This window comes from Rattus norvegicus, chromosome 6 (assembly GCF_036323735.1).
Source record: "Rattus norvegicus strain BN/NHsdMcwi chromosome 6, GRCr8, whole genome shotgun sequence".
In the NCBI taxonomy this organism is placed as follows: domain Eukaryota; kingdom Metazoa; phylum Chordata; class Mammalia; order Rodentia; family Muridae; genus Rattus; species Rattus norvegicus.
In genome coordinates, this window is record NC_086024.1 from 104,974,552 (window position 1) to 104,993,191 (window position 18,640).

At 43.0% G+C, this 18,640-nt stretch overlaps 1 protein-coding gene across 4 annotated transcripts in view; it reads right to left on the reverse strand.

Annotated features, from left to right (window-relative positions):
- Dcaf5 (DDB1 and CUL4 associated factor 5) overlaps positions 1 to 18,599 on the reverse strand; it is an 88,728-nt gene extending 70,129 nt beyond the window's left edge. Inside the window, exon 1 of one of the 4 annotated variants that reach the window (NM_001100718.1) lies at positions 18,249 to 18,480. In NM_001100718.1, the coding sequence (NP_001094188.1) occupies positions 18,249 to 18,462 (214 nt within the window). In that variant the 5' untranslated portion in view covers positions 18,463 to 18,480. Of the gene's footprint in view, positions 1 to 18,248 lie in introns of all 4 variants that reach the window. The other 3 variants (XM_008764782.4, XM_006240279.5, XM_017594145.3) reach the window with 3 other exon arrangements.
- Between the last annotated feature and the right edge of the window lie 41 nt (positions 18,600 to 18,640).

The window sequence follows — 18,640 nt, forward strand, 5'->3', positions numbered from 1 at the left end:
CACAGATTCATAGACATTATACTAATACAAAATTTCTTTCCAAATACTGTTTTTAAGAGAATAACTTAGAGAGGCTAGAGAGATGGTTCTGTCAGTAGAGTGTGGGCAACAGAAGGACCTGAGCTCAGTCCCACGCACCTACATTAAAAGAATAAAAATAGACAATAGCTGAGGGGCGGTGGCGGTGCACACCTTTGATCCCAGCATTTAGAGGCAAAGACAGGAGGATTTCTGAGTTTAAGGCCAACCTGTTCTACAGAGTGAGTTCCAGAGCATCCAGGGATACCCACCTAAACCCTGTCTTGAAAAACCAAATAAATAAATAAAATTAAGATTAAAAAATTTTAAATTTAAAAAAGCATCAGTCAAGGGCTTGCTCTCTTTTTGCCTCCTTCTTGGGTTCATGTTCTCCACAAAGAAAGTCTAGTAAAGGCACAGAAACCACCTTTGCTACAGTTGCCACAGCTTCAGGTTGAGATAGGGTTTGGGCTGAATCCTACAGCAATGAGTAGCAGAGCTACTAAGACACACACAGACACACAGACACACAGACACACACACAGAGGTAGTGGCAGCAGCTGATGTCAATGAGGAACCAGTGAGCAACAGAAGGAAAGGAAGGCAACATCCTAAAGGGTCAACAGATCCCAGGGCCTGCTAGAGGCACAATTAGAAAGTCTAAGAACACCCTCTGGTCTTCACAAAACCTGATGTGCACAGGAGCCAGCCTCAGACGCCTGCCAACACCGAAGGTTTATCTCAGCACACATAGATGGCAACTGCTGAAAAACAGGGGAAAGTACTTCAGGAGAATAGCCGCCAACTGCACAAGAAGACAAGAAGAGAAAGGGGTTGCTGTAACAGGTACGGAAGTTAAAAACATAGACTTGGTCAAGTTGCATGTAAAAGTATTGAACAAAAAGGCTATGGGAGCCCTGAAGACCAACAGTGGTGGCCCTGTAAAGGTTATGGAATTGATAATGTGACTATCTAAAAAGAAGGACTTTTCTGTTCCACACTTCAAAAGAGAAACTACATGCCAGGAGTGTGGTATACACCTTTGATCCTGGCACTTAGAAGGTAGAGACAGGTGGATCTCTGAATTCAAAGCTAGCCTGGTCTACAGCCCTGTGTTCCAGGCCAACCAGTGCTACACAGTTAGACCCTGTCAAGAAAAGAAAAAGTGGAACTTTTTTAGAACAGCTTGTTTCTAAACTTGCACTATTTATACCACTAATAAAGTTATGGCTTCTTGTGGGGACTGGGGTTAAGAGCAGATACAGTAGCATACATTTGTAATCCCTGTGCCTAGCAGGTGGAGATAGGAGGGTTCTGGAGTTTGCTGGCTCAGCATAGTCAAATTGGTGAGCTTAAGTTTACTAGGAGATTCTCTCAAACACTAAGGTAAAGAGTTATTAAGGAATACACCCCACATGGACTTCTGGTCACCACAGGCACATGTAGAGAGAATATCTTGTGTCTGTATGAATGAGGGACCTGTCAATGGACCTGATGACCTATAGCTTAGGCAGGAATTAGGAGGTAGGACATGAGGGAGGTAGAAAGTATTCTAGGAGAGTGGCAGGTGGAAAGTTCACCCAAGAAGATGTAAGGAGACAGACACATGGTACCTAATGGCAGGTAAGAAGTTAAATGGCAGAGTGTAGGTTTAGAATAAATGGGTTATTTTGTTATGATCTAGTCTGAAAAGGGCCTAGCTATATGGCCAAGGTGTTTGTAAATATATATTTGAGTCTGAGTCTTATTTCTGGGAGCATGGGACTGGGAGGAAGAACCATGTGACTTCTACAGGTATAGGCACTCTACAACTGTAACTCCATATACATGTGCATGTGAACACACACACACACGCACGCACGCACACACACACACACACACACACACAAATAGGATAAAGTAAATTTCAAGAAAAAGAAAACTAAATAACAGCATGAATCACATCCTTTATGATGAGAAACCAAAAAAGTGCAGTTCAAACTTCTGAAATTTAGAAAACAAATTACCAGCCAGCTGCACTACCTTTAATGTGAGGCAGAGACACTCCCAAATGCAGACACTCCCAAGTGCAGAATAATCTCAGAAGGTATAGGAAAACTAATTTAACAAAGTTAAAAGGTTACATAATAATCAGTTGCACTGTAATCAAACCAAAGGAAGCCTACACAAGAGCCACAGCTTAAGATAAGTGTTTGACCTCACTAGATAATTTAAGCAACAATGCTCTTATTAAATAATTCCATTCTCCACACATTAGTTGAACAGGTGAATAAGGACATAAGTTAAAATCTCAGAACAAATTGGACATAAGTTAGTTCAAGCATCTTTAGAGGGCTATGGGAATGTATTTTTCTGGTTCTTAAGAGACAGAATCTCATGTATCCCAGACTGGCCTCTGTTAGCCTGACGTTTCTGTACACTGTGTGGAGATGTGTCTTCTATCCTTCCTGCTTGCCTAAGGTGTCTTCTGATTGGTTATGGCCAATAGCATAAGGCAGAACAGTAAGGTGGGACTTCCAGACAAAGAGAGGGAGGGGCTCTAGAAAAGAGTCAGGTGAGGAAAGATTCACCATGAGATGGAGGAGGTTGGAACCGAGAAGAGGTAACCAGCCCTGTGGCAGACTTTAGATTAATATAAACAGGATAATTGAGTTACGAGCTAGTTGGGAACAAGTCTAGCTTGAGGCCTAGGCATTAATTCATAAATAAACCTCTGTGTCTTATTCAGGAATTGGGGCAGATATAGAAAGGCCCAAACAGTTACAAGTCTCAAATTTAGTTTGCAGCTATGTGAAGCTAGTCTTGGACTCCTAAACTCCATCTGTGAAGGGCAAGGATTACAGGTATATACACGCACACACGCATGCACACACACACCACACACACTCACACGCATACCACCTTAACCAACCTACACAACATATTTTTAAAATACAAAAATTATTCATATTTATAGGTTCAAAATTATCTTTTTAAAGATTTGTTCTAAAGGAAAAATTAATTTCCAAAGCCCAAACAGTTACAAGCCTCAACTTAGTATGTGAAGCTAGTCTCAGACTCCTAAGCCTCCTGCTTCTATCTGGCAAGGGCAAGGATTATAGGCACGCACACACACACACACACACACACACACACACACACACACACACACACACACACACACTCACATACCCACCACCTTAACCAAACTACACAACATATTTTGAAAATACAAAAATTATTCACATTCATTGGTTCAAAGTTACATTTTTAAAGATTTGTTCTAAAGGAAAAATTAATTTCCAAGATGATCTAGTTACAAGAGGTAAAAAAAAAGCAAAAAGTATAACAAAAAATTGATTACATTTTAAAACAGATGTTTAACAACATATAATGTTGTCATAATGGGCTTCAGGACATCTGGTCTCAAAGTGTTGAGTGGACTTCAGAAAGTCTGCAAAGCCAGAACAATGTTGCTTTTCCTGTGTGAGTGTACTAAGGGTTGAACCCAGGGACTGAAGCTGTTAGACAAGTACCACTAAGCTAAAGCACTAGCCTCTCTGTACTTGACAGGGTCTCCCTAAGATGACAGGTCTTAGAAACCTTCCTGCCTTGTCCTGTCAAATAGCTGGGATTATAAGTATACTTCAAGAAGCCTGATTTGTTTTTGAAAAGAATTGTGTGGGTAGGCACTCAAGAGAGAGTATAGAAGGTTGTCCTAGTTACCATTCTATTGCTGACCAGAGACTCCATGACCAAGGCAGCTTATAAAAGTATCTACCTGGGGATATGATTACAGTTTCAAAGGGAGAATCCTTGACCAACAATGGTGCAGAAGGTGGAAATAGGCAGGCAGGCATGGCTTGGGAACAGAAGCTGAAAGCTGACATCTGATCCTCAAACCTGATGGAGACAGAGAGACTGGGCCCAGCCTGGGCTTCTGGGAACCCAAAACCCTCTTCCCAAAGACATCTCCCCTAACAAGGCCCCACTTCCTAATACTTCCTAAGTAGTCCACCAACTGGGATCCAAACACTCAAGTATACGAGCCTATGAGAGCCATTCCCTGGGCACCATAGGCCTATAGCCATACTACAATATAAAATTCATTCAATCTAACTTCAAAATTCTGTAAGTCTCTCACAGTCTCAAGACTGTTTACAAGTCCTAAGTCCTAAGTCTCTTCTGAGACACAAGGCAACTTTTTTTTGGTTGATTTTGTTGCTGTTGTTGTTGTGTTTTTTTAAGACAGGGTTTCTCTGTGTAGCCCTGGTTATCCTGGAACTCTATCTGTAACTCACAGAGATCTGCTTGTTTCTGTCTCCCCAGTACATCATGGCAAACTCTTAACTGTAGCCCCTGGGGGGGAATAATCAAAAAACAAATTATATATTTCCAACATAAAGTGGTACAGAATATACATTACCATTCCAAAAAGAAGAAAAGGGGCATTGGGAGGAAATACTTGACCAAAGCAAGACTGAAGTCTATCAGGTCAAACTCCAAATTCTGAAACTCCATGCCTGATGTCAAAGGGCTTACTATATGGTTCTTCAGATCTCCCAAATTCCTTTGTTTTCTTGACTGCAGCATACTTCTCTCTTGGGCTGGTTCCACACCCTGTCTGCAGCTCTCCTTAGCAGATAACTCATGGCTCTGGCATCTCCAACATCTTGGGGTCTCCTGTGAAACCCAGGCTTCACCTTCACAGTGAAGTGGCCTTTCTGGGCCTCTCTTCAGGGACACCCCTGCCACATACCTGGCCTCAGGAGCTTTCCTGAACTGTGGAGGAAATTCCACAACTCCTTTACTCCCATATCCTTGGCTTTAAAGCCATAATCACGGTGGTCATAGCTGCCAAGTTCTTCTGTTCACATGGAATGGAATCTGGCCCACTTGAATTAATTCGCATAGATTTGACTTGCTGATGGTTTCCCTTGTGGAATAACTTCCCTTTCCTTTAGAAGATTCTTTGGGCATTTGACGCCTTGGAAGCTTAGCTGAGTGGGGTCTTGGGTACCACTCCCTTTATCCCCTTTAGTTAATAGGTCTTTCTTTAAACTTCTCATCTCCTTGAGCTCAGGACTTGGTTCCACCATTACATTTCCTGGTGCTCTTTTCCTCTTAAACTATATATTTAGAATTTTTTTTTTGGGGGGGCCTGGCTTACTCTTTTTTTTTTTTATTACAGATCTACATAAGAGTGATTAGTAATAACCACATGGCACAGTTCATAGTAGGCTGTTTGAAATCTCCTCTGCCAATGACATTAGTCCAAAAGTGCAGGATAGTGGCAAAACACAGCCATATTCTTTGCCAAATTATCACAAAAATATTCTCTAGCCCAGCTGCTAATATCATTCCACTATGAAATCGTGAGCTGGGTTTCATACACCACACTGCTCTCAGAACTACTGTCTTCCAAATGCTTACTGCATTCAACACTTCCCTAAGACAGAGTCTGCATTCCAACAAGCAGTATGGTCAGACGTGTCACAGCAACAGGTACCACTCCCTAGTATCAACTGTCTTAGTTACTGTTCTATTGCTGTGAAGAGACACAGGCAACTTATAAAAGAAAGCATTTAATTTGGGGGCTGGCTTGCAGTTTCAGAGGGTAGGTTTAAAATGATCATGACAGAGAGCATGGAGGCAGGCAGGTGTATGGTGCTAGAGTAATAGCTGAGAGGAGGTATCAGCTTTTAAAACCTCAAAGACCACTCCCATTGGCACACCACCTCCAATAAGGCCACACCTCCTAATCCTTCCTAAACAGTCCACCAACTAAAAACCAAACACTCAAAGATATGAGCCTATGAGAGCCATTCTCATTCAAACTACTACAAGGTCTGAGGACAGTCTTTAGGATTTGGGTTTTCTCTAACTACTGTGGATTCCAGGAATCAAACTAAGGATATCAGATTTGCACAGCAAGCCCTTTAGACACTGAGTCACCTCACCAGCTAATTTTCCTTTTAAATTTTATTGATAGTCCAAAAGTATTGATAGATAAACCACTGATACCTTGGTGCTGATTAGAGCAAAAATATAAATTTTATTGGTCATCAGTGTATTCTTTATAATGTCTTATGCTTATTTATTTAATTTTATGTGTATGAGTCTTTTGCCTATAAATATGTTGTGCCCCATGTGTGTGTCTTGGTGCCCTTCAGAGGTTAGAAGGTACAGATCACTTGGAGCCAGAGTTGTGGATCATAGTAAGTCAGCAGGTGGCTGCTAGGAATCAAACCTCTACAAGAACAGTAAACACTCTTGACCAGAGTCATCTCTCTAGCCCCTCATTAGTTTATTCTAATCTAGCTCCTAATCACTTCAGTAAAACAAAACAAAATTTAAAAAATATCATCTTAGGCTAGAGAGATGGCTCAGCGGTTAAGAGCACTGACTGCTTTTCCAGAGGTCCTGAGTTCAATTCCCAGAAACCACATGGTGGCTCACAACCATCTGTAATGGGATCTGACACCCTCTTCTGGTGTGCATGAAGACAGCTACAGTGTACTTATACAGAATAAATAAATAAATCTTTAAAAAAAATAAAGTATTAAAAAACATCATCTTTACTTAACATGTCCTTGATGAAATAATTAAACCAAATTTCAACACACCCAAACACTCTGCATGATAAAACTCAAAGTTCTTACTAAAACACAAGCACACAGAACATCAGTGAGTTCCACATCATATGCTAATCTAGATGTCTTTCATTTCTACAATTTTTTTTTTAAATTTTAACTGAAACAGACAAACTATGGTTTAAGATTCAGGGACTTGGCAGTATTTATTTTTTTCAAATTAACAAGATAGGGATTTGGCAATTTTTTCTCAAAATGAACAAGATAAGCCTGTGATCTCAAGGAAAATAACTAGTAGCTACTCATAACTAATGATAAAATTCAACTTTTCAAGTGAAAAGATATTCCAAAAACTTGAATTTGCCACAGTGAACAACTACATATTATTGTTTTTGTTTGAGGATATTTCTGATGAAATTTGTGACAATACTAATAAATTGATTTAAGTGTTTTAGTTTAAGGTGTCAGTGAAATGGCTCAGTAGATAAATGTACTTGCTGCTAAGCTTGATAGTGGGAGAGGAGAATCAACTTTAACTCGTCCTCTAACACTGTGCACACCCAAATAAATAAACACATACATTTAAAGAAAGAAATTTAAAAGCTACCAGTGTGGCCAGCTTGGCCAAGTGCTTTCTTAGGATACATGAAGCCCTTGGTTGAATTCCCAGCATAACTGTAGTGTAGTGACACATCTCTCCAATGCCAATACTCAGGACGTGGAAGCTGGAAATGAAAAGTTTAAGGTCCTCCTAAGCCAGTTTGTCATGCATGAGAGTCTGATTTAAAAAAAAAATAAATTAGCTGGCATTGCGATGGTGCACAGAGGCAGAGGCAGGGCAGGTATCTCTGAGTTTGAGGGCAACCTGATCTACAGAGCAAGTTCCGAGACAGTCAGGGCTACATAAAGAAACTCTGTCTCAAAAAAACAACAAAAAAATTAACTTTAAGTAAGACTGAGTAAAGGCAAGGCACACACCTATAATCTCAGCACTCCAGAAAGTAAGTAGGAGGACCTTGAGTTCAAGGCAAGCTTTTAGGAATAAAAAGTAAGTTTTGGACTAGCTTGGGCTACACACCAAGACTTATCTCCAATATAAATAAACAGAAATAGATTATTTCTCTCTCTCTCATTGTTTTAAATGAGTATTTAAACTTTTTCATTTTTAATTTTAATTCTAGTGCAATAATAAATCATAAAGATGATAACTCAAACCGTAGTTTTCCTGAGATCTTCAATGCTTTCAATGTAAAAAAGTCTTGAGACCAAAAGTTTGAGGACTTTTTTTTACAGCAATTTTTTATCCAAGTCATCCCCAACCCCCTCCCAACAGCACTGGGCATGCCTACATTTTTTGATTTGTAACAAATGGGAACTACAGCTACCACAAGAATACTGAGTAAAGGCTAGGGAGGCTGCTACTTTGCACAGGATGGCCCACCATAACAAAAACATATTCAGCCCCAAAACAGCAACATTGTTTTTTTTTTTTTTTTTTTTTTTTTTTTGGTTCTTTTTTTCGGAGCTGGGGACCGAACCCAGGGCCTTGCGCTTCCTAGGCAAGCGCACTACCACTGAGCTAAATCCCCAACCCCAACAGCAACATTGTTAAGTTGAAAGAAAAATGTTCTTCAGAATGGTCAATAATATGTGAAGATAATATTCACTTTGATTAGAAAATGTTGCACAATAATGGAGATGGCCTCATTCCAATTTTATTTTTAAAACACATACATAAATCTGGGCATGGTGATAAATGCCTGTAATCCCAGTACTCAGGAAGTGGAGACAGAACATCAGGAGTTCAACACCCACTTTAGCTACACAGTGAGCTCAGTCAGCCCAAACTTCATAAGACCTCGCCTAAAAATAAAAAAAACTAAAAATTATATACGAACGCTAGGGAGACTTGACAAGAAAGACTAGAGTATGAGGACAGCCTGGGCTCCATAATGAGTCCCTGGCCCCACATGAAGGGCTTACTAGGCAATGGTGATGCCAACCTGTAAAGCAGTGTCCCAGTTACTTCTCTACTGCTTGGTAAAGCCCAAAGACCAAGGCAATTTATAAAAGAAAGCTTCTGATTTGGTTTACAGTTCCAGAGGGTTTCAGTCCATGATGATAGAGTGAAGAAACAGCAGAAAGCTCACATCTTGACCCACAACACAAGGCAAAGGTAGTAAGACTGGGAATCACACAAATCTTTTGAAACCTCAAAGCCTACCTCTAGTGACACATTCCTCCAAGAAGGCCAGGCCTCCTCATTCTTCCCAAACATTTCTACTAACCAGGAACCAAATATTCAAATATATGACGAGCTATAGGGACTATTCTTATTCAAACCACTACACAATCCATACCTAGCACTCAGGAGGAGGAGACAGGAGGACTAGAAATTTAAAGGCAGCCTCAGTTACAAATATAACCTGAAGCCAGCCTGGGACACTGGTTTAAAACCTGAGACACTAGTTTAAAAAAAAAAGTATACACACATACCAAAAAGGCTAAAAATATGATCCAGATATTAACAGTCATCCAAAGTAGGAAGAATTATGTTTTCTTTATTTTTTTTTATTCTTATTTAAGTGTGTTTGTGCATTTGTATGCCACATTGGTGCAGGCAGGAGCCAGAGCAGATCCCTTCGAGCTAGAGTTACAGAACTGAACTCAGGTCCTCTGGAAGAGCAGCAAATGTTCTTAACCACTGGGACATCTTGCCACCTAGCCCCTAAAAGTACTTTTTCTTTAAATCAAATTTCTTATCATTAGCAAATATTTGCAAAAATTATAACTAGAAGCTGGGGATGGAGCTCAATGAAAGAATGCTTGCCTGGCAAGCATGAGACTGTTTTTAATCTCCAATACACACACACACACACACACACACACACACACACACACACACACACACACACACACACACGAAACAAAGAAAAATAAGGGTAGGCACGATGGTCCAGAAAGTAGAAATGCTTGCCTAGAAACCTGATAACTGAGTTCAATCCTCAGATCCTCCAAGGTGGCCAGAAAGAATTGACTTCCAAGAGTTGTTTTCTGCCCTCCACATGCACACCATGACACTTGAGTGCCCACATTCACATATGCACACAAATGAACAATTTTTTAAATTATTTATTTTTATGTGCACTGACTGGTGTTTTGTCTACATGTGAGTCTGTGTAAAGGTATTGCATACCCCGGAACTGGACTTACAGATAGTTGTGAGCTGCCATGTGGGTGCTGGGAGTTGAACCAAGGTCCTCTGGAAAAGAAGCCAGTGCTCTTAACCACTGACCCATCTCTCCAGTCCATAAATATTGTTTAATGCACACAGCTTTAGTCCCAGCATTCAAGAGGAAGAGGCAGCTGGTTATCTGTGAATTCAAGACCAGCCCAGGCTACAAAGAAACACTTTGTTTCAAAACAAAATAACAATAACAAGTGGATGGGAAGATTTTTAGAACTGTCATATTCTGATAACTATTGTGAATGTCTCATTTGAAAAAAAAAAGAATTAGAATAGAGTGTAACACTGAAAAGTTTTTTCAGTACCTAAACAGTAAGGGTCCGTAGAGGAGTTAAGAGAGTAGCTGTTGCAATGTAAATATTCCCAGACCACAAGGCCAATATTCTTTCTAGTCTCAACTCTTCTAATGTAGGAAACTGTAAGTTCTTCTAATCATACTAGATACTAAGTCATACTTTCTGAGCAGTTTATGATTTCATTTTTGTATATAAGATCACTACCTACACTTTTTTTTTTAGATTTATTTATTTATTTATTTTATGTATGCTAGTACACTGTAGCTGTCTTCAGACACACAGAAGAGGGCATCAGATTCCATTACAGATGGTTGTGAGCCACCATGTGGTTGCTGGGAATTGAACTCAGGATCTCTGGAAGAGCAGTCTGAGCTCTTAACCTCTGAGCCATCTTTCCAACCCACTGCCTACACTTTTACAAAACTTTTCGGAAAGAACAAATTAACACCATAAAGCTTATCTTCTAAGAATTTTAAGATTGAATCAATACAGACCCCACCCACCATTACCCTCCCGCCAACACTTGGAGACTAAACCAAAGCTGCCAAACATCCCAGTTTCCGTTGTTCTTCCCACAGGCGGCTACTGAGATAGAACAGAGGGTGAATGCTGGGATCGGTCTTGTGCGGTGTGTGTTCAGATGCTGAGTTCTGTGCCCCAAGATCAGGTCGCAATCTAGACATGGGCATTATACTCACTAATGCGTTATAAAGAATGCTCCCCGGTAATCTCTGATCAGACAATAAATGGCTAAAACATAGGTAAGGGCAAGAGAGAGAGGTAGAGGGTCTCAGGTAGGGACCAGGAGGAGAAATAAAAAGGTAGGGGAAGGAGGTTGGCATGGGGCAGGATGGACCGTGAGCACATACATGGCCAAAAGCAGCTCACATTGAGGACACTCATGAAACAGAGCATGACTCAGAGGGCAAGTAATGGGGTATTTATCTGGTTATTAATAGCCTAGTCAGGTTATAATAGTCTCAGGACCTGCCAGCTTAAGATTGTAGCTTGTTAATAAATTTTGATGTCTTTGTGTTATTTACTTATGAGCTAAACAGGAAAGAACGGGGGCAGAAAACCCCCATAAAATGACTTCTATAGGTAAAAAGATACTTGCTGCACAAGCCTGGAGTTCCATCCCTGGGAACCATAATAGAGGTGGAAGGAGAAAACCAACTCCACAAAAATCTCCCTCTGATCTGACACACCTAAGCATCACGCCTGCAGTGGGGTGCATGCACGCATGCACACAAGACAACTTTTAAAGTATTTTCACTAAGCCATCAAACACAGTCAACGTATCTAACACTAAGAAAGACTATCCTCAAAGGTTTAAAGTAAGTAATAAGGTCAAGTGGTACTAGATAAAGACTTGAATGGGGATTCAGAATAAAGGAAGCTGTGTAACACAGTTTTGACAGGCTCTTCCTCCTAAGCAGTGTGGGATGGCTCCAGCATAGGAAGTAAAAGGAAGGTCATCAGTTCAACGTCATTCTCAGCCACAGAGTGAGTTCAAAGCCTACCTGGACTTCACAAAACCAATCTTCATAAAACCAATGAAAAACAAATTCTTCTTCTTGACCAATATTCTAGGAAAGAAACAAAGACCTCCAAAGTAAGATGCATAGCTCAGTTTCACACATGAGAGCGGCAGGAAAGACTGCCCAACTCTACCTGCAAAATCTCCTCATAAAGGGCGCTATCCATTTAATCCCAACAGCTATGCTTAGGACAGTGAAACCACAGATGGGCTACACTGACAGAGTAACCTGCTCAAGAGAGCTTGAAGCTACTTGAGCAGGTCTTTGTTCCTGTTTGTTTGTGAAGTTCAAATGAAACAGCAACTGTAGCAACAGCAAGACCTCTAGACAAGAGCAGGACTGAATCACTGTGTCACTCATCAATCTCCATCCCAACCCAGGAGACATGCTGACCCTACTCCATGGAAGAGAGAAGAACCTCAGTCTCTGTCCATAACTATGGACCCCTTCAACAATGATGCTGGTGGTCCATCTATATGTAATGGACTAAAGAGCGATCTCCCTTTATAACACACGACCAACACATTCACAATTCTTCACGTTGGAACAGCATAGCTCTACCTGAAAAGCTTCCAGAAGTACTTTTCTTAACATTTAATCATAAGCACTGAATGATATAATAATCTCACTGAAATATAAAACTTAATATATATGGGCCATTAACCTGCTAGCTCTAAAAAATCCAATGCCTCAGACTTCAATGAAGGGGAAATAATATCACAGCAAACTCTCATTACTAAAGAACAGAAACCCCCTTTTTCAACTGCTAAGATACTACTCACCCAAACCTTTACACTTATAAAATGTAAGAGGTGGCTCAGCAGTTAAGAACATTGGCGGTCAGGGGTTGGGGATTTAGTTCAGCGGTAGAGCGCTTGCCTAGTGAGCGCAAGGCCCTGGGTTCGGTCCCCAGCCCCGGGGAAAAAAAAAAAAAAAGAACATTGGCGGTCTTACAGAGGACCTGTGTTTTTTCCCAGCCCCTACAGAGTGGCTTGCATCCTTTAGTAACTTCAGTTCAGGAGATCTGACTCCCTTTTCTGGCCTCTGGGCATCAGGCATAAATGGTACAAACACATACACGCAACAAAACATTCACACACGTAAAATAAGATGTAAGAAGGCAATTTATAATCCATTTATAATACCTAAAGAGCTATTTTTGATTGGTCTCCCTCACGAATCGCAGAGATGTTCACCTTGGAGGGTATTCACAATCACCCAATGAGTTATGGATAAATCTAAGCAGCCATGTGGCTGCTTGGAACTGAACCCGGGTTTCCTGAAAGAGCAACCAGTGCTTATAGTCACCTAGCCATTTCTCCATCTGGGTAAAGCTTATTTTTTAAAGTCTAGTTTATGCTTCTGATTAGTTTCTCTATAAATATATGTGGGTATATATGTATATAAAATATATAAATTTAAATAAATCATATTGCATTATTATTCAAGGGATGAGTGTTTCTTGCAAGCAATTCTAATGATATTAATAGGGTTAGCACTACATATCCCTAAGGGATACCCTGGATTTAAGCTGCAGTTGTGGAGCTTGAACTGTGGGTCTCATGCCTGCTAGCAAGTGATTTATCACTGAACTATGTTCCTAGTTCCAGTATGTACATTTTCACTACCTCCTCGGGTTCTCCTTTCTCCTGCTGTGTGTTCTTTTATAGGTTTGCTTTTTTTCTTTGGAAACATGAACCTAGACTGGCCTCAATTTCACTGTGTAGCCAATGATGGCCTTGGATTTCTGAACCTCCTGCCTCTGCTTCTCAAGTACTAGGCCCACAGGCATGAACTACCCTGACAGCTTTGCCCTGTGCCAGGTTTATGTGGTGCTAGTGCCAGGGCCCAGGGCTTTGTGCCTGCTAGGCAAGCTCTCTGTCAACTGGACTAGTCCCTAGCCCAGGCGCCTCTTCATTTCAGAGTCATAAAACTAGCTACATGTGTAACTCCAGCACTTGGTGCCAAGGCAGAAGTTTAAGGCCAGTGTGGGAATGACATACTCAAAAATACTAAGGGCTACTGGGCATGGTGATGAAAACCTTTAGCAGCACTCAGGAGGCAGAGTGTGGTGGATCTTTGTGAGTTCAAGGTCAGCCTGATCTACACAATGAGTTCGAGGCCAGCCAAAGCTACACGGTGAGACCCTGTTTCAAAAAATAAAACAAAACAATCCACTAAAAGTTAAGGATAGAGCTCAGTAGTAAGGCACTTGCCTAGAGCGCCCAGGACTTGAATTCAAGCCCCAGCATGGCAACAACAACCCTTAAGGTAGGCATGAATTCCCACTGTACAGACCAGGAAAAATACCACCAAGAGGCTCAGTGATGTGAAGTCATAGCTTTAACTGGTCTAGCAATGGATTTAACTACACGTCATGCCACAATACCATGCTGCTTGCTGCATGGTATCAGAGTGATACTGTTTTGTGGTCAGTAAAAATAAATAAATAAAAGCAACTTTGGTGAAAATATTTTAATATTCCTCAGAACCATTCGTGGTTGAAGCACACACCTATAATTCTATCACTGGGGAAGTGGAGACAAGAGGATCAGAAGTTCAAGGAGAATGTGTGTATATCCCTGAAACACGAGAGAGCCCTGAAAACGAGGCCATCAGTCTACATGTGTACATACAACTAAGCATTGTTTTTCTTTTAGGTAAAGGCTCTAACTAAATTACTCATATTGGCCACTTTCTCCTCCTTTAACCTCCCAAGTGGATGAAGTTTCAAATGTGTGTCAGCATGTGTTTTCACAATTTGAAAGTGTCAAATAAGACTAAAGAGATGTCTCAGCAGTTAAGAGTACTGGCTGCTCTTCCAGGAGACCTGGGTTCAATTCCCTGTACCACGTGGTGGCTCATAACCATCAGTAACTCCAATCCTAAGGAGCTCCAAAGGCACCCACACAGACATGGTATATAGACATACATGTACACAAACCAACTATACACATAAGACAGATAAATAAAAATTTAAAAAATAATTAGTGAAGAGTCAACTTCAAGTATGTCCCATCCTCTCCCCTGCTGTACCTCACTGTACTCTGAAACAGACTAGCTGACAAGAAAGTGATGTATCCTTAAGCAGTAACCCTTTATATGGGCACAGAAATCATACAGCTATTTTTGTCCTAGGTCTTAATTAAGTCTATCAAATCCTGTGTATTACTTTAAAAAATGTGGGCCTGCCCAAACTATTAGTAAATGTAAACAATTAACTAGAGACAGTCTGTCAGAAAATCACATCTCTCTAAGGGGCTTTCACCAATCTAGAACAAGACACAAAGACAACAAAATGCAGAAAAGTATCAGCCCAGAGTCTGATATTCCTCCTTACTGGGATTAGAAGCACGAATCAGTCTCAGACTAGTTTGTGATTACTCCTCAGGTGATAAAACTGTTAATAAGGGAAAGGGCCTAGCAGGAAAAGTGACAAAGGGGAGGGGTTCTCAGGCCTGTAATATCAGCATCTGTGAGGTGGAATCAGGAGGATCCAGGAGTCACTGGCCAACCTCAGCTACATACTGAGTTCCATACTAGCCTGGGCTATGAGACCCTGTCTCAATAAACCAAAGGAAAAAAAAGCATGTAAATATGACACTTCAAATACTGTTAAACTTGGAAAGACCCCTGAAGGACTTCTCAAGGGAAAACATTTTTTAATTAGCTTTAACAAGTTTCGGTGTATTATGAATCCCCTTGTCAAAAGCAAGCAGAACATTTGGTTAACACAAGCTGTACTTAAAATGCAAGGTGAGTTGCTTTTAACAAAAACTTGTTTTCTGGTAATGAATATTATCTGAGCTGAACTGGATGGGCCAATAGAACTGACTGCTGGGAGGACTAAGAGCTGGGACAGGAGTAGACGAAAATGAGAACAAAAACAAAACAGGAAGAACAGGGCTAGGAGGCGTGTTGGGGGGAGAGCAGGCCGGCTGGAACCCAGGAAGTACTGACTGATGGAGATGGATAATTCAGGGTTAGAGAAGGAAGTGAACACCTAAAACCAGAGCCGGAGCCAGGCAACCGGTCCTCCTGTCCTACAGTGTAAACTCAAGAGCCTGGCTTCATGACTCACAACTACAATCGCAGCATTCTGGAGGCTGAAGCACCTGGGGCCAGTCAGAACCTCAGTGTGAGGTCCACGATAGCCTGGGAGAGCAGTGTGAGAGCCTGTCTCCTAAAAACAAAAATAAGCTCACCACTTGGGATGTGGAAATAGCAGGGTGAGGAGTTCAAGGTCATCCTTGGTGGTATACTGAGTTCAGACCTGCCTGAACTGCACAGACTTATTCTCAAACAAAAATTTAAAAAGAAACTGGCCAAGACTAATAACAATTACAGAGCTCAATCAAGAGGATGTAGAGGCACTGGTTACACAGCAAGACCCTGTCCCAAAACAAAAACAAAAGATCCTTAAGGGAGAGAGCACAGAATAATGCTGGGAGTATTTACAGCTCAGGGGCCTGATGCTTTTAAAAACGTATTAACTCTTATTCTTCTGTTTCACTGCCTTCTAAGATTAAGGGAAAAATGTACAGGGTGGTGCCAGACACACCTTTCATCCCATCAAAGGCAGGTGGATCTCTGGGTTCAAGGCCAGCCAGGCCTACACAGAGAAGCCCTGTCTCAAAAACAAACAAACAAACAAACAAACAAACAAACAAAAAACAAAACGAAAAAGTATAAAGTGCATTAACTTTAAATGGGAGAACTTAATGGTGTTTGCATTATATTTCAAGTTTATGTTATGTGTTAAGCTGGGGCAACATGTGATTAGTTACAATTAATTAGTTCATTGTAAGAATATCCTTACAGTCCCTCATTCCTTAGGTAAAGTTACTGTTTTGGGAGCCTCTCTGTTGTAATACATTAATCTCAGGGGAGTGTTGAGAAACACAGAAACAGCATTCAAAAAAGGGGTCTTTCTCTCCATTTTTACACTTGAATTTTGTTAGATAAAATTCTACACCATGGTGTGTGTGGAAGAAAAGCTTTTTAATGTGGGGTCTGCCATGAGATAGTATATCAGGTTTTTGGGGGGCATGAGGTCATCTAGGGTCCAAACTTTATGCAAGGAGAACATGATCTGGTGTGAAAAGATGGAGTCAGTTCTAGAGAAATCCACGGTTTATCATGAAATAATCACAGACTTCTTATCTCTTACTACCCACAAACTGGACCATACTCATGGTGGCACTTCCGCCAGATACTTGCGAAGACAGATGCTCTGCCATAACCGCCGAAGTTTCTGGAAAGCTGCCCACTAACGCAAATTAGAAAGCCATTCGGGGATCCACCTGGGTGAAGTTAAGCGCCACGTCCAGTGCTGAGCTCCCCTTCAACCCTCCCCGTGTAGGAAAAAGAGCAGAGGAAGGAGGCGAGCGGGAACGCCCGATCTGGTCTAGGCCCTTCGCAGCGCAGCATGGTTTCAGGGAGCCGCCCCTTCCCCGGCGAGAGCCCAGCCCCACAGCCCTCACCGGGGGCCGCGACCTCAGGGGAGGAGCGGGCGGTAGCCAGCGACCCCGGCCGCGGCGTACGTAGGCGCCGCCGCCGCTCCGGGCGGGCCTCTCCGGGTGCAATAGGCTATCGATTCAGCTGCCTGTCGCTAGGAGCCCCGAGAGAGCAAGGCCTACACCGCCCGTCCAGAGCCCCGGCCTCGATTGCACCACTTTCCCCACCCCAGAAGGGAGACCCTGGAGGCAAGTAGGCCCAGCTGAACCTGGTGGGGGAGGAGGCGAACAGCCCTACAACAGGAGCCGCGGGTGAAGGGGGTCCTGGAGCCCGCCTCCCGCCAGTATGTCTCCCCGGGGGTCGTCCCGAACTCCTGCCTCCCGAGCAGCGCATCCAAGTTCAAGCTGGTGTCCCTCGGTCTCCAGAGCCCTCGCTACTCTCGGAACCATAATAATAACAAGACGCGGAAGAGGCTACCACTGCGTGTTGGGAGATGGGATTGGGCCCTAAGAGAGCCCGGGGGAGGGGACGCCTCTCAAGCTACCCGTCACCACCCGCCCGACCCCATTGGCCCCACGGCGTCCGGCTCTGTCACCGCCGGCCTCCGGCTCCGAGGCCCCTTTTCTCCATGACACCGAGGACTGGGGCTCGAGCTTCCCCTGGCCTTTGGCGCGCCTCGGCCTCCCCGCACCCCTGCAAGCCCTCCCCTCAGTACTCCCTCCCCGCACCTTTTAAACTACGCAGAGGAAGAGTTTGCCATCTAACTTAGTCAAACCGTAACCTCGTCCTCCTCCCCGACCCACACTTGTGGGGCAGGCATCTGGAGGGACCACTTTGCACTTGGGATAAAGAGCATTAAAGACCTGTCAACCATTTTAGGTCTTTTTTTTTTTTTATTTTTTATAGCAGACATCCTCTCCTCCTTCTTCCTTCCCTCCCCCTTCCTCCCTCCCCCTGCAATGGTATTCATTTCACACCAAATCTTCCCACCGCTGGAGAGGGGTTGAGAAGGGCGGGGGTGGGGACGCAAGGTAGCAGGAGGGTGGCGGGGAAGGGCAAGGGGCAGCTGGAAGGGGACCGGGAAGCGCGGGGAGGGGAAGGAAGGGGGTTGATTTACCTGAGACCAGCCACTGGCCTCCATTGTTGGAGAATTCAATGGCATTGACACAGCCGAAGTGGCCGAGAAGGTCCTTCTTGTAGAGGTTTCTGCAGCCCCGCAGGCGTCTCCTCTGAAAGTCCTGAGTGAGCAGGGGGTCCCCATGCAAGCCCCGCTGGGACAAGAAGCCCACCACTGACCTCATGCTGCCCCCCAGGCCAGCTCTCCTCTTCATGCTGGAACCGCCGCCGCCGCCGCCGCAGCTCGCGCCGCCGCCCCTCCCTCGGCCGCACGCCCGGCCGCCGCTCCCCTCCCGTCCCTCCCCGCGCGCGGCGAGCCGGAGGCTTCTTTAACCAGCCATGGCAGACGGAGCGAGGTGTGCAGACGGTCGGCGGCGTTCGCGGCTTCCTCAC